Genomic DNA, 17,225 nt, shown 5'->3' with positions numbered 1-17,225 from the left:
GAATCCTAAAAGTTAAGGTATTCAAGGAATATTGAATATAACTTTACAAAAGGAAGAAATAAACTATATTGAAGGAAAAAAATTTCAAGAAAATTTTTTGACAAATATTATTTGTTAGTTAATGTGCAATCACTCTTATTCTGTGTTTAATTAAAAAAACAACACAATAAAACTAAAAAGCTTCATATATGGAAGATTTTTTATTCATAATTGTTAAATATACAAAAGGTACCCATATCCAGTCAAAAAAACAAAAACTTACAAACAGATATAAAAGAATTTTGATCATGATTCATTTGCATGTTTGATCTGCCAAACTTAATATATGTAACAAAACCAACAAAGTAACTGCATATACAAAGTATGATATGATATAACATTTCATTCACAAAACATTTAAAGCAAAAACTTTAAAAGATATACAAGATAAAACATCAGCTAAACAACTTGTAAAACAATAACATGTATGAATTAAAGAAAACATAAACAGATAAAATGCTTATTGAAAAAAAGATTGCAGTCTTCCATTGTTTAATAAAAATACAAAGCTAGTACCCATTTAGAAATAAATGGAACCACAATTTTTAAGTGCAATTGTGCACAATTTTGTACTTTATGTTAAAAGTATTGGCAAGAACAATTTTAAAAAACTATCAACCAATAAAATATTGAGATGTAAAAATAAGAAACTAATTGCAATCTACTTTTTTAACACATTGATAATTAATTTTTAAAATACTCTTAATGCATACACTAATAATGCACACTCACAAAATTAATTCCTTTTAAATAATAAACTCAAAATTATGACCTTAATCAAATTTTACTTAAAAACAATGTAATTGTTTAAGATAAAACAACAGAAAAAAAATTATTTACATTTAGGCAACATCTTGTTTTGACACTTTATTACCAACAAAGAATAAAAATGTTGATGTTTTCCTATTACTATAAAGTTGTGATACAAAAATACACAAGAAAAAAAAAATGCTTCATAAAAATTGAAAACAAATTACATAAATATTTATAAGAACTCCTTGAGTTATAGCATAATTTTGATTGGACCAGACTGAAAATTGGAAATGCATGCAAAATAAAAATAAATACGAGTTTAAAATTTCATTATTTATTTATTTTCAATATCTTAAATATTAAATTTATATTTTAAAAATGGACAGATCCTCATGAAGTTTGAGGATTTTTTTTAAGGTTTTTGAGAATTTTTACTGAATAGTAAGCTATATAAACAGTATTTAATCTTACTAATGTCAAAATATCTAGACACAATGCATTTTAAACATACGCATCACTTACATAAGGCACAATGGTATTATAGACATAACTATTGATTTAAAATATAAAGGCACTTGTTAAAGTTTGTATATTAGTACATTCAATTATAAAAATTCAACAAGCATGCAAATTGTGAAAAGCATATTTTGTAGCATAGTAAAGCTTATAAAAGATAATAAAAACAATATATTTTATCGCATACTTAAAAAGTATTTTTATCTTAGTATCGAATTGTAACTACTGAATACTTTCCCAGAGTATTACAGAAGATAGCATATTTTTTCACCCAAAAAATATTGCTCAACTTAGAAGTGGTTTTCTTAATGGGCAACACAGAAATGAACATTGTTTTAATTCTTATATATTATTTTTACTAATAAGTGAATTTTTAGTTTCATCCACCATTTAAAAAAACTGTTATTGGCATTGAAAAAGCGGCTTTTAACAAATATATCCCATTTTTGACAGCAAGATTGAAAAAAGATTCAAGTTACTGTTTATAAAGTTATGTAACAATGAGTAACATCAATTATTTACAGATTGCATGAAAATTAAGAACAAAACAATGTTTACAAAAAAATGAATAACAATATATACATAAAAGCAACTCGGTAAAAGTTAATACTGTTTTATTTACTGGCAGAAGTATTTTTGAAAGAATTTAAACTTGAGCAAATATATCTATTTTAACTTAAACAGGCACATTAATTTTAAAATGTCCCACCATAAAATTACAAAAATGAAATTAAAATCCATTTCATAAATGAAGAGTATGAAAAGAAAAAATTTTTAAATATATTTCTTTCATGAGAACTTGAAAAAATAAACTAATGAAAGATACAAGTTTTGATTTATTAATTTTAATCAATATGTCCTGTTTATTTTTTTATCTGTTCAAAATATTAAATTGTTGCAAAAAAATGCAAAATTTTAGAATAAATACTGAAAATGTTATAAATATGTATATTTCATAGGGCAGATTTCCATATCATGATCTGCAACAGAATAATCACCAAGCCTTGACAACTTCAGGGTAGTGGTTATGAGAAATTTTAAAAAATAAAACAAGAGGACCCATTAGAAGGGTGTAACTAGTAGTCATCCCTGGGCAAAAATCTTTTTTTTTAATTTATAAGTTTAAAATCTATTTGGCGCCTTGGTGATTGTAGTTGACGTGACAAAACACGATAACCCCCATTTCATTACATAGTTTTCTCTCTCTGAATACAATTTCAGCTTATTTTCACCATTTATTTAAACTTTTTTAATGAACTCCAAATTTTACATACTAATACAGTGTAAATCCCTACCTTAAAAGTTGATACAAAAAATAATGTAAGTAACCAATTATTGGCAATAAATAAGAAAAAATTTGCCATAGTTTTTACGTCATTCACACATAAAATTTTAATTTCAGTCACCATGCAAGAATGAACATCTATAATCCTAATTTTTACAAACTTACAACTGATTTACGGGGAGATTCATACTTTTTAGTACTACTGAAAAACAGCCACAAAAAAAAAAATTAAGTATCTTCCATATTTATAACATTCATGAGATATTTGAACCAGAAATTCGTATTTTTTCCTACTACAAGACTTCGGCATAGAAACGGATGAATTATTTTACGGATCATAGTTATCAAAAAAAATATTAGTGAAACAAAATAACTGTAAAAAAAACTAGCAGAAAAAAAAATAATTAATGAAGAATTCAAAAAAATAATTGTATTTGAATACAACCATTGAGCTAACCAAAACCTTGAGCTTAAATATCTATTATGAAGCACAATAATAACGTCTAAATGACACAATCAACTTCGCATTACCGCTCATCCCCAGAGAAAACATCTTTCATTAAACATAAAGGATTGTTCCTGAAAGTATCTTTCATGCTATAATCCCTGCAGTAATCATCGTTCGTCGTTACCCGTAAAAACTTCCACTTGTTTTTAGGACTGTGTACAGTCATTTTATGTTCTTTCAGATAATCTTTACGCTTGTATTTCTTTAAGCATATATCACATTCAAATCTTTTACGATCGCTCATGATGTGAATTTCCATGTGTCTCCTCAAATTACCACGGCTGGAGAATATCCGTTTGCAGTAAGGGCATATTGGTTCATCTAATTCGGATAGTATTTTGTCAAAATCGGCTCTCTTCAGATTAGGATCTTTTTTCAAATCTAAAAATACAAATGCATAAAAATTATTCAACTTTATATCATCAAGTTTTTTACAGAAAAATAAAGGGATATTTCTGTAATGGATCCTTATTGTGCCACTGCTTGGCTTTAGCAAATACACTTCATTAAAATTTATATGCAGAATTGGTTTATGCCTCATTCTGTGATTTTTTATTTAAAATTTATTTTTTTAAATAATCGCAGATTCTGGCACAGGATCCTAAACAGAATTTTCCCCCAAAATCATCTTACAAAACACAAGTTATTTTAGATGGAAGATTTCCGTATCATGATCTGTGGCTGAATAATTGCCAAGTCTTGCCAACTTCCGGGCAGCGGCACGTAAGAAACTAAAAAAAAAAAACATCCCAAAAAGGGACCAACTTAAGGGGTATAACGCATAGTCAACCCCGAGCAAGCCTCTATATTTATTTTTTTTCAATTTTCCCCCCGTTGAAAATCAATTTGGCGCCTTGGCGATTGTAGTTGGCAGATAAAGATACAGTAATATCCCCATTTTTTAAAGCAAAGCAGTCACATTCTCAAATTATAAACTGATAAAAAAATAATCAAGCAAAATACAAAAGCTATTTAAATGAAAGGAATAATACAAAATATGAAAATAAATCATTATTATACCTTAATATACAATATAAAAGTAATAATTAATGAAAAATTCTACATCGTAAAAAATGTACATAAAAAAAGTAGATAACACAAAACTTGGAAATACTAAGAAACTATGAATAAAACTTTAAATCAAAAATATAGATGCATAATTTAAATTGAAAACTAATAAATAATTATGAAAACATAAGATAAAAGAGCTATAAAAATGAATAACAATAACTATAAATATAAGTAAACTATAAAATAGCTAAAAAACACATAACTAAAGAATAAATATTTTTGTATAAAACTGAATGAAATAAAAAATTGAACAGGATAACAAATAACAAATTATTGCAAAATTATAAAATGAAAATATACAGTTTTGAGAAAAATTTAGACAAATTATAAAGAAAACACACAATAAAATGAGTCATGAAAACATGCATAGAAATATTCTGAAACAAAATGTGTATTATGCATAGAAAACCATATTTTTTAAAAATTATAGTTCAATAATTCAGTCAAAATTATAATTAATAAAACAATCAATCAACAAACTTAATTAATATAAAACAAGGATAAAAATAAAACAGTAACATCAAATTAAATAGCCAAAAAGAATTAAAAATTATGAATAAAAGCATTTTTGTGTAATGCTAAAAGTTTTATAATATTTCAAACACGAAAGTTTACAAATTAAAATTACTAATTAGCAGTTTATGAAGTTAAAATTTTCCGCAGAAAATAACCTAATAATTAAAACATTGAAAATAAATGTTAAAAGTTTTATAACGGATTAAATAAATAAATAAAAACACTTAATTGTTTATCAGTGATTAAATTAAGTCAGTTAAAAATTACTGATAGTCAATCACAACATTAGAATCAAATTCAAGCACAAATAAAAACAAAATTCTCAATATTCTCTCATTTTTACAGTATTAAAAATTTATGCTTTCACATGCCCAGAAAAAATTTGTTTATTTACATAATTTCACACCAAATCTAAGTTTTATGCAAAGGTAAAACATTTGTACTAACTCACGATTTGATTGCGCAAATAATTTAAAATTTATTTGTACAACTTGGTTGGAAATATTTTTAAATAATTTTATGGAACACGAAAGCAAAGAGGAAATAATAAAAAGTTATTTCTTAGACCCTTTCTCTACAAAAATGCGCTTTTAATAGTATATTTTTTTGCAAGAAAACCTGCACAAATTTTTAAAAAAAGTTAAATAATGTGTTTTTGAACTTAATAATATAAATGGAAATTAATACAAATTTTTAAATTTGTTTAAAATAATAAGCAAAATAAATATTTCTTTTGTGCTATCACACTTATAATAGAGTTGCATGGGTCAGCGCTCAAGGTGATTAGTGAAATATAATAATAATAATAATAAAAAAAAAAAAAGTTCTAGGCTCCCACTAAAGTATAAACAAAATTCCAGCATTCCAAACCCCATTTACTTTCGAAAATATTCACTTTCTGAAGAACATACTACACTCAGCCATCTGGTGGCAACTTGTGCGATTCAAAATCTACCACCTGTATAGCCGAAAACACTATTTTGTGTACAGCCTGTTAGATTTTTCTCAAATATCTTTCTAACTTCACAAACAATCTTCAAGATGATCTCGAAATATCGAGTCAACAGGCAAAGGTCTCCGAAATGCGCAGAAACGACGATAAAAAAAGTTCTATACTTACCTCCGGGAAACAGTTTTAATGGCGGACGCCAACAAAACTGACAATCCGCCAGGACCGTAGAGAAAACGATTCGAGGGGGAAAAAATAAAAAAAGAAATGAAAAGAACTCCGGGAAAGACGAAAGCGGAAAAAGAAAAAGAACTAAACAAAAAAGGAAACAACCCAAACAGGATATGGAAAAGACATGGGAGTCAACTTTTCTCCTCTGACGTCACGGAATGTACGTGCTGTTTGAGCTGAGACGCCTGCTCCAGAAAAAGAAGGAAAATATTCGCGTAGCCGGTTTTTTCCCAGCCGTTTTTAGGCCAGCCCAATCCGCGGTCGCACGAGGAACAAGTTGCAAGAATTGCGAAACCCTGGAGTTCAGCAGATAGCTCTCTCTATACAAGGAAAAACCGACAGAGTGAATCATTTTCCTTTCCTGCGAACTTATTATTTCCCTCTCCTTTTACTCGCCTCTTTTACTTGTTACAAAATAAATCGACATTTTAAACATTTTTTTTTTTAATCCTCTACTAACAAATGAATACTTTAATCAACGCATACATATATATTTTGAATTTTTTAAAAAAAAGCAGCTTCGAAACAAAACGAATCTAAAAATAAGTTAATGCATTTTCTACTGAATAAAACTTTTAATTTTTCAATGAATAATTATAATTTAAAATTCATCATTTAAGAAAAAAGTTCTCGAATCATCCTATTTTTATTAAATCTTAACTGGGATGAAAGTTGAAAAAAAAGAAAGAAACGCCGTTAATGAAACGAGAATTTATAATTATTGAAAATAATTAACGAATGATTTAAAAAAGCGGCATAACTTCATTTAAAATGCAACTGCTATTATATAATAAACGTTAAATGTATCAAATCTATTAGCAAATAAGTCATAAAATGTTTTTTAATTTGGAAACAAATTTTAAGCATTCCGTTCAACTGTTCCTTTATCTAGTTTTAAACTAAAAAAATAAAATAAATCTACGTTCCTGAATATATAAAAGCAATTAATCTGTTTTTAACTATGGCTTTATTTGTTTGTTCTTAAAGTTCTTTCTTTTTTACGGGTTAATAGAATTGGAAATAAAATATTCATTTTAAGAACATGTAAAGCTAAATGCAGTGTATTTACAATTAACAAGGTTTTAATAATTATTACTGTTACTATCTCCGAACTTTATTATAGTAATTTTAAAAACCTTTTTACAATAAATGAAATTTCTATGTCTGATTGCGAAGTATTATATGGTCACAAAATTTAAATTCGCATCATTTCGATTCATAAAAACAATAAGATTTAGAATTTTTTTTCCCTCTGTTTAACAAAAAGATATTACTTTAAAATATATATGTTAAAAAATATATACTTTAAAATATAAATGTTTTTTTTTTTATGTTTTAACAAAATAGTAAAATGACTAAATTTAATTAAGGCAGTCATTTTACACAAAATAACTGGAATTTAAAAGATTATATAGTAAATCATTTATTTTTCTGTAGCTATTGACTTGTAATCGTAAATTATATTTTCACGGCATATTTCTAAGACAATCCAAAGGATTTTATACCCGCTGCATCAGTTATCACTTTACGATTTATTGATCACAAACAATACTTTTCCCCTTTAGCCTTTATTGATAGGTGATAGCTTATTAAAAACTTATGTAACTGATTTATCATAATATTTACCTTTTGTAGATTAAAAACAGAGGCGTAGCCATAGCGTCGTGAAGGCTTTTAGGGATCACGTTAATCCAAAACTACATTTTTAAAATTTTCATTCGGAAAAATACTTCCTACCTTTTTCAAAAACTACATTTCAATAATAATTTTCCAAAACTGTAGATCTTTTTCAATATTATTTCTAAAATAAGAAAACGAACCCCACAAATAGATATTTATCAATAACTAAAAATTTTAAATGGTTTATAAATGATTAACAAAATAATTTCATGTAAAACAAGCCTTAAATATTATTTAATGATTTTTTTTAAATTGAAGGTTCGAAAGAAACCATTTCAATTATTCAAAATTCAAGCACTATTGCTAGTGTATGATTGTAGTTAGTAGTTATTCAGAGCAGTTTAATAATATGTGTATAGATATACATAATTTGTTCTTGTAATAATTTTTCAATATAGTGTAATAGTTTTTATAGATACTTATTCTTCTTTGTTAAACTTTTATTAGCATTGAATTTATTTTTATTTCAAAATGCTCAAATTGTAGAAGGAGCTTGTTTTAAATTCGAAATTTATCTTCCGATTTATTTGAAGTATAAATTTCTACGGAAAAATTAATTAATGGAATTATGCTTAATATTCTTATACCTTTTAACCAGTTGTTGCCATAAATTTCTTTTGAAAGGAAATATTCTTTTTTAATTCTAATTAACTTTAGCTTAAGATTTTTATTTAATTTTATTTTTTCAATGTTTGAATAAAATGTGTTCTAAAATATTTTATTAAATTATCGAATAGCCCCTTGAAAATTCGGCACCGAACTTGGAGAAGACCGAATGGTGCAAAGCTTGTTAAAAATTTTCAAGTTATATAAAAATATGAAGTAAAAATTTCATTCTTTTAGTTTCCTATTCACGCATTTCGAGAGAATTTTATGGTTAAATTAGGATTATACATTATAATGAATGCTATTTTCCTGAAATGTCCCAAATAAAAGATTAAAATAAAATCAATTTATAATAACTTTTTCCCATGTTTTGGATATTGATTTGGACTCTCTTTTTTATATCCTATATCCATAAAATTCTTCTTTAAATTTTAAGACATATTATTATTTTTTTTTTTTTTNTTTTTTTTTTTTTTTTTTTTTTTTTTTTTTTTTTTTTTTTTTTTGCGTACATCTTATATAGTATCTTAGTTTTAAAAGAAGTTATTCCATGAATCATACCTTGCATTGTTTCACTTAAAATAAACACAACTATATTTGCTTCAGTATAAAGAAAACGTGTGCATCCAAATTTCTTCCACACTACGCCTAGTTTTTAATTAAAGAAGACTCCTAAATATAATACGCAAGCAACATTCACGCTTTCAATTTATATCCCATTATACATATTAAATTCAAATTTTGCGCAATAACCTGAGCCACACAATTACTTGACTCGCAATTAAATGCATATTTTATTAAATCATTTACTTAATCACATTGAAACCTTTTAGACATAAGCTAGTATACAAATCACGTTACACGCAAAATAAAATTTTAACCGTGAAGGTGTTTTAACGAAATATTAACATAGTTATTGTTGTGTACGTAAAGTTCCTTAAGTACACAATAGCCTGTGTCGGTTAGTTATTTGTTAATTTTAATGCTTTGATCTTCCTTTACTTTTATGTAATGAATTAGTTAATAACTTAGCTTATTAGGCTTTGTAATTATTATTTTCTTCTAGGCTTATCATTAAATACACCCGCACATAGTGTGGAGACACAGAGAACTGTCTGTTGCCAAACTTGAAAGACTCTACCATAATTAATTAACATTCCCCAAATCTGCATTTTTTAACGAGTGATGCAGGCATTGCACATAAGAAGTATTTTATTTTTTATAACCGGCCTTAAACAGTCGACCCAATTTTAAGTTTACGATTATCAATATTCAACTTCGCAGACATAATTTTAAACCCGACCCAGAAGACAAGGGAGCTCCTTGATTTAGCATTATTACAAATTAGTTTTGTGATGGACTTTTTGATGGGTCTAACCCGCATTTGTGCTACATTGAGAGAAAAATATTCCACTGTTAGCCCGACGATAAGGGGATTCTAACCCACCACTCAGAATATTTTACGTCAGCACTGTGATCAGAGCGAGCATTGAGCAGAATCAACCAGTATAACTAAAAAATGTGTATCAACCAGTTACAACTGGATTTCGAACCTGTGTCATCTCATTGGGAGGTGAGTGCTCTATCGCCTGAACCACAGCACGTATCAAGTAAGAAAAATAAAATTAAAAAAAATATGATACGTTTTGAGGATTCATATTTATTTTAAAAGGGAAAAAAATGAAGGTGTTTTAACGATTTATGCCACTTAAAGCATTTTTACTAAAGGAATACTAACTCTTCGTAATTAGCAGAAAAGATTGTGATTACTTTGTTGGATAAAATAGAATGCTCAATGGATCCACTCATGGGGCCCTAAAATAGGTAGTTAAGCATAATGAAAGAAAATAGAAACGTATTCAGGTATGGTAAATAAGGTTACAAAACTCTACCAGTAATAGATTTTATCAGTCTGGTAAAAAGATAACATAATAAATGATAAAAATATTTTTTTTCACGCAAAAATATATAAATAAATAAAACTCATTTATCGGTCACCATCTGAGACCCTTTCAATCCAAAAAATCTCCCCGCACCCCCTTTTATTTCCAAGGTCGCCCCCCCCCAAGGCAAGGATGTCAGAAAAGTGATATTGTCTGAAAAAGTCAATAAATGGACAGTTACATTTTGCTTCAAAATATTATAATTTTAACTAATTATACATCTTTATTATGTAATAATAATGTGCCAACTGAGCAGTAAAGTTGAATTTTTAAATCTTATGCTATTGAACTAATATATTTGCATGGTGTATTCTGCAAAAAAATAAAAATTATTTTAAAATTAAACTAATAAATGAACACAAATACAACAAAATTAAAATAATAAAAAAAAAGGAATTTTCTGTTTTTCTAGTTCATCTATTTAAATAAGAGCGTCATTTTTACATGATTTTTAAAAATTTAAATGTCATGCCTTAAACTCTGGGTTTAATAGCATTTATTAAATTTATTTGTGAAAATTTCCAAGGGAGGCATGTAAAAAAAAATTTTTTTAAATTAAAAAAAATAGACAATTTTGGATTTTATTTTTATTTTCTCTTGGTGGCCCTCTCTTAAAATTTTTTTTTTGAAGTACCCTTGATTCATCTACGTGATGAACGTTTTTGCCGTAAGAAATACCTAATTCATTAAAACATATGTGTAATTACAATTAATAATTTTTTTTCAACTAAGTGTAACATTCACCAATATTACTAACCAAATTGTCATTACTCATTCGCAAATATACTTTTCGATTTTTTCTTTTTCATAAAAGAAACATGCGAGGGTTTTTTGAAGATGAGCTAATTCATGTCTTGACGCCAAATTTCTGATGAAACTGGCTCGTTTGTATTCGTAAATAGAAGCTCCATGACAAGCGATTGAAAAAATGGCCTCTTCAATGACGGTATTTGATTTATTGCGGAAGATATATAAGAATTATGGAATGGATACCTCAACTGATACTTGTTGTATATACATTTTTATTATTGCTATTTGAAAAGGTTAAATAAAGGTATAATATCGACTCATTTCACAGTACATTTTAAAATAAAGAGAGAGAACATGAAATTTCGTTCATTTGCAGAATGGTCAAACGAATTATAATAATATTTGATAATCTTAGTGATAATCTTTGGGAGGTCACAGAGACATCGCGTGACCTCCCATCCCGGCAATTCTAGATGTGTGTCATAAGCCCAAAATCCAGCTAAAATTTTAAAATCCTCAGATTGACACACTGAGTCGACGCGATACGAATGTGATAAGTAAAGGTTTCTTTTCCAACCTCTAAAATCAAATAGAATACCTAAATTATCTAATTAGACTCTGGCAAAAGTGAAATCAGTTTATTAAGAACTGAAGGTATAAAATCATTTTAACTAAGCTTCAAACTCCTTTTTTCAGTTTCTAAATATTTTAATTAACAAAAAAAAAAATTGTGTCATCGCTGGATAATGGATACTTAACTTAAAATATATATGTAAGGAAATAAACAAACAAAGACCACAATTCAAATATATCAATAAAAATAAAATTGGAAACATATGGATACAATTAGTATTTAGGAAATTATGCTTTTAAGCAGTTTCTTTTTTTGTAGAACAGCAGCGAAGCGCAATACATATACTGAAATTTTGAAATTCGAAACTAAAGAACTTTAAAAATATTATAACAATTGATAAAAAAAGAAACACATTAATAAGGACTCCCAGAGAAGGAAGGGGGATCTATTATTTTGATTTTAAATTAGATGATAGAGAAGACTCTTGTTTCTTTTACCCTTCCTATACTCTTTGCGAATAATTGAATGACTGGGTGCTGCTTTCATTTGTAAAATCTATAGAATATGTAGAGAAATTTCAGAAAAGGTAAATATCCATTCTGAGAACGGATTAGTGCGCGAAGTTTTTATAGGGTTGGTCTATAAATTAAGTGAAACCTGCTTATAAAATTTATCTCCACCCTTTTTTTTCCTCTCATTTTTCTTTACTTTTTGAAAAAATAAGAAAAAGGGGGAGATTTTCTTTCGTTTTCTTAGCCACATAATATATTTCTAACAATTTCTTTTTTTTTAAGTATATGCTTACACCCCTATTTTTTACCACCCCATTAACATCCACCCTTCTCCGCTTTTTCATTTTTTTTTTCTTTTTAGCCACAAATATATTTTAAGCATTTTTTTTCCCGTTTCCCGTCCTCTTTCGGTTTCTTCACCACATAAAATATAATTATAATAATAATTAAAATATTACTTACTATTATTTTAAATATCAGCTTCATAAATAAGTAAATTTGATATAATTTCTAGTAACATTCAATGTAAAAAGCATGCATTAACATTTGTGTAGATTTTAACCTTTTTTTTTAATTTACAAGTCAATTTTTATTTTAACTTCTCTTAGTTTTTGCAGAGCAAATAAAAAAATCAAATAATCAATGAGTAATGTTATAGCAGGCATAATTTCAATTGACTTATGCGAATTTTGAATTTCTTCTTAAAAGATCTTTTAAATTTATGGATTCCTTGGGATTGTTATTTTCATGGTTTTCATTGAAGCATATCATGTGCTCCCTCAAAGTCCGCAAACAGATTCATGTTTGAAAGTAACGCACATTTTAAACAAACAAAATTTTAATTTAATTTTTTTCCCAACTGCTACAGAAAACTAAGAATGTTTCATTATGTTCATATTTAACTTACTTTATCAACCCATTTTTAACGAATGTGGCTTTAATTTTTTTTTTTCACTGTATAGTATTTTCTGTTTTTTCTACTTATAGTTTCTAAACTTTCGCCAACTTGAAAGTAAATATATTTTATAACCATCGTTAAACAGGCGATCCAATTTTGAGTTTTCGGCTACCAAAGTTCAATTCCGTAGCTTTGTAATTTTGAACGTTATTCGGAAGACAAGGAAACTCCTGGATTAAGTATTGGGAGAAATTAGCCTTCATAGAGGACTTTTTTGATAGAACTGATCCGTAGTTGCGTTATATGGAGAGGAAAACAATGAAAACTTCCCACGATTAGCCAGAGAGCAAGGGGACTCCAACTCATGAATGATCCGTCTACCACTGAGGATATTTTAAGCCAGTAATATGGCTGGTGCGAGCCGGGAGGGATTCGTATCGACCAGCCATCGCTGGGATTCGAACCCGCTTCACCTCATTGGGAGGCAAACGCTCTATCCCCTGAGTCATCACGTACAGCCGTTATAGATTAAATCTGTATGACACGGAATCGATTAAAGAAAAATAAAATGTTGACTAGATCAAAAATAAATTTTTTTAAAAATTGCACACTTAAATAAGTGTTTGTAGAATACGTTCCTGTGTTATCAAGTCTTTAAAGATGCGTTATGTTAAGAAAAAGTCTTTTTCTTATTTGAATTGATTAGAGGCTAAGGTTATCTAATGTTTTCTATGTCCTTGAACAACGTTTACATTAATACAAGGAAAATCAGGAAATAGAAGAACGATATTTGTTAACCTACCTGCCTGATATCATTTGTTCATCAGATCAACTTATGTAAGACATACTCGCATTAACATCGGGGGGAAAAAGATCATATTGCATCAATTGTTTGAAATATAGCTAACTAATATTTTCAATTTGAATTGGATCAAATGAAGAGTTTAATGGCTAAAAATCCGAAATCGGCTATACTGCGCCAAAAGTAAACGACACTGAGTAACATACATTAGATAAATGAACGGTGCACAAAACAAGTATGACAAAAAAGAGGGGGAATAGAAGATACTCGAAGCTAATCGATCAAGTCTTTGAAAAATAAATTAAATTTTTTTTAAATCAGTTATTGACAAAGCACTTTTTAACTTTAAAATAGGTTTCTCTCCGCTAGGTGGGGCTGAGCTCCACCTAGCACCACTGTCTTCTCTCTCCCACTTGGGTACGGGCCTGCATCAAATACACTAATAATCATTTCTAAAATCTTTTTTCTAAGCTCTCATTAAAATACAAAAAAGAAAGAAACACTGTGATAATGGAGCTTTAAAGTTGTTTTTGATGATCAATATACAAAAAGAATTTTACATGTAGGTAAATAAAAGCTTTTTTTCCAGAATTTTTTCTTCTTTCTTATTTGTTTGAAATATCTGAAAAATAAAAGAAGCAACACATTCTTGACTCGGTTCTGTATTCTATTTAATTTAAGAGAATTAGTGATACATTAAAAACTTTTCAGGGTTATATTAAAATCGGAAATAGTTTCAAATACAAAGAATAATAGCAAATAAGACATGCATCTTCATTATGAGAAAATAAAGAGTAAAAAGATATATATATATACTGATGCAGATGTACTTGTTTATTCATCGCTACGCAATTTTAGATTAATTGCAAATTTTTTATCCTCATCTCCCTGGCTAAAAATGAATTAATTAACTAACTAACTTCTGAGAAATAACAATTTTATGTTATATCTCAGTGGTCACAAACTGGCGGTCCACGAAACCTTTTTTTGTGGCCCGCGAACTAAAATATATCAGTTGTTCTTTCTTGCGGACAATTTTTGTAAAAAATCTATATGGGTTTAAAATACTTTTCTTTCGTTTATAAAAAACCTATATAAAAAACCTAATTTCTTCATTTCTGTGAAATTTAACATACCAATGGTGCAAAAAAAATTTTTTCTCAGGTTTTGCATAAAAGAAAATATTTATTCAAGAAAATATTTATTATTATTTGTAATTCAATACTTCTTGTTTAGTACAACTAGATAAAAATCTGACAGTAATATTTAATGTTCCTTCAAACATTAAAGAGTCCTATATAAAATTTTGATAAAGTTGCGGCCCGCCATTTGACTGGTGTTTTTAATTGCGGCCCCCGGCCTCATGTAAGTTGGAAACCCCTGTTATATCTACAATCAAAATACTAAACATTTTGAAATCAATAATTTTGTTTTAATTCTCAGGTGTAATATATAAAACAATTTCAGTTCTTGAAAAATATAGACTCATTAAGGGAAAGGAGAAGCAAAATCTAAAAAAAAAAAAAATTTAACAAAAAATCAAAATCTACTTTAAGTAAGCTCATCCAAGGAAGGGAGTCATATAAAAAAAATCACAAACAACAAAATTTATAAGAAAACTATCACTTACCCATGGAGAATCCCCTTGCATTCTTTGATACATATGAAATCAGCAAACAATAAAGTGAAGTTGCTCAGCACCAACTTCAATACAATCAAGTGAAATTTCAGATATCCACTGATTTCCAACCATTGCGATACATCTGGAAATAAGAGGGCACACGGGATAGTCGAACATCCTCCTTTTGCTTCCAGAGTCGCCTTTTGCCCTTCCTTATAATCAAATTTATTCCTATATTGATAGGGGGACTAATTTGTTAAAAACAATCCAAACTGCTGATGCTGTAGGGAAAATGTGGTCCAGCCTTGATCCCATTCCCATGGACTTACCTCGTCTAATTTTCTCTATAAAATTCAGAATTGTAAATGGACATGCCTATCTCTAAAATCGCAATCGCCGTATGAACTTTCTCCTAACTGCCTCCTGCATTTCACAGGAGAGGCTATGAACTTAAATCACTTGACAGTTAGCTCATCCGTAAATAATATTACTAATTCTTTGATCATTGACAACTTTCATTGAGTTGCTCACTTTGCTCGGGGCTGCTAAAAGAAAAATAACCAAAGCGGTCGACTATCCACATAGGAGAAAGACATTGAAAACAGACAGTCATTTGAATACAAATTTTTTTTTAAATATATCCTTCAGAGAAGACGTTTGATGCAGTGATTTTTGTAACGTTAAACATTTTAGAAATAATAATTTAAATATAATACTTATGTTCATTTAGCAATCATTTGAAAATTCTTTTTCATCAATATTAATGACCAAATTTACTCTTTCAGTACTATTACAGAAAGTATAAAAAGTTTAAAAATTTTTTTATTTAATTCAATTTTTTTACGTATATTAATTTTTTTTTTTTCAAAATATTTCTCAGGAAAATATCGAAGTTAATCACTCTATTATGGTTAGTCTTAGTACTTAAAGATTTTTCAGCAAATAGCTGAAGTTATTATAAACGAAAAATTTAAACAAAAAACAACCACAAATTAAAAAAAAAATATTAAGACTAAGAGGCCATTAAAAAAGTTCAGAAATTGGATTTTTTTTCGTAAGTTTTTACTTCTTAGAAATTTGAGATCTTAGAAATTGGAACTAAAATCTGTAGTTAAGTGGCATTTTTGGTAAGTTAAAAAAAAATTAGATTATTATGACAAAATAATGAATGATTATTAAATCTGGATACTATTTAACCTAATTTTTCCATATCTTATAATTAATATTTCTTTAAGAATAATCTAAAGTAATTCAATCGATCTTTCAATGCAAATAAATAAAGATTCAAACTTATGATTCTTTAAAGAGTAGCATATAAATTATCTTAAATTATCCAGAAAATTAATTAAAATAATTATTTTATCATAAATCTGAAGCAAACATAATCGTTTATTAAAGCTGTATATTTCCTTACAAATTCTGAAAAATAAATTTAAAAAAAATCATGATAAAAAGAGATTGCCTTGATTACTTAAACTTAGTAAAAACAAATCTTTAAAAGGAAATAGTATTAACATATATAAGAGATAAATCAAACAATTAATTATTCATTTACTTATTACGATAGTAAAATGAAATATTCATTTTTATATGTTTTTAAAAAGATTTGATAGTCAAATAAAAAATTTATTGTTATGAAAAAAGTGGAAAATTTAAATATTTAATGTATTTCAAAGAGAATTTAAAATTGAAATGAAAAGTTTTAAATGTTAGATATATCAAAACACAGGGTGTGTAGCCAGATTTTTCAACAAGAAATAAGCACCTTTTAAGCACTCAAAAAAATATTTTTAATCACTGTCCAAAAAACAAAAAAAAATCCTGATTAAGATCTGTGCAGCAATAAAAAAATTTTTTCTTCAGTGGTTTGAAGTTCTTAATTTATGAACAGAAAATCAATAAAATTCAAAAACATTTTCACAAACTTCACATAATCATGATAAAATAACTAGTTTCTGATAAATATTGCTG

The 17,225-nt window shown here is 27.4% G+C and overlaps 2 protein-coding genes across 3 annotated transcripts in view; both read right to left on the bottom strand.

The window, feature by feature from the left end:
- The window catches only part of LOC107442231 (uncharacterized), a 141,511-nt gene that overhangs the window by 45,880 nt on the left and 78,406 nt on the right, over positions 1–17,225 (bottom strand). The gene's annotated exons all lie outside the window — the stretch shown is intronic.
- Positions 182–15,790, bottom strand: LOC107449283 (protein drumstick). Of its 2 annotated transcripts, none has more exons than XM_071177075.1 (2): positions 15,264–15,790; positions 182–3,482 (listed from the first exon to the last, which is right to left on the bottom strand). In XM_071177075.1, the coding sequence occupies exons 1-2, from the start codon at positions 15,265–15,267 to the stop codon at positions 3,121–3,123; spliced, it is 366 nt and encodes a 121-aa protein (XP_071033176.1). In that variant the 5' UTR covers positions 15,268–15,790; the 3' UTR covers positions 182–3,120. The 2 variants fall into 2 exon arrangements, 1 of the variants encoding a protein (XP_071033176.1); XR_011636044.1 differs by lacking the exon at positions 15,264–15,790 and adding an exon at positions 5,971–15,233 and having other exon boundaries at positions 3,341–3,482.

The sequence above is a fragment of the Parasteatoda tepidariorum genome, chromosome 2 (assembly GCF_043381705.1).
Source record: "Parasteatoda tepidariorum isolate YZ-2023 chromosome 2, CAS_Ptep_4.0, whole genome shotgun sequence".
NCBI classification, from domain to species: Eukaryota; Metazoa; Arthropoda; class Arachnida; order Araneae; family Theridiidae; genus Parasteatoda; species Parasteatoda tepidariorum.
Note: the sequence above shows the minus strand (reverse complement) of the source record. Positions and strands in the feature narration are given on the sequence as shown.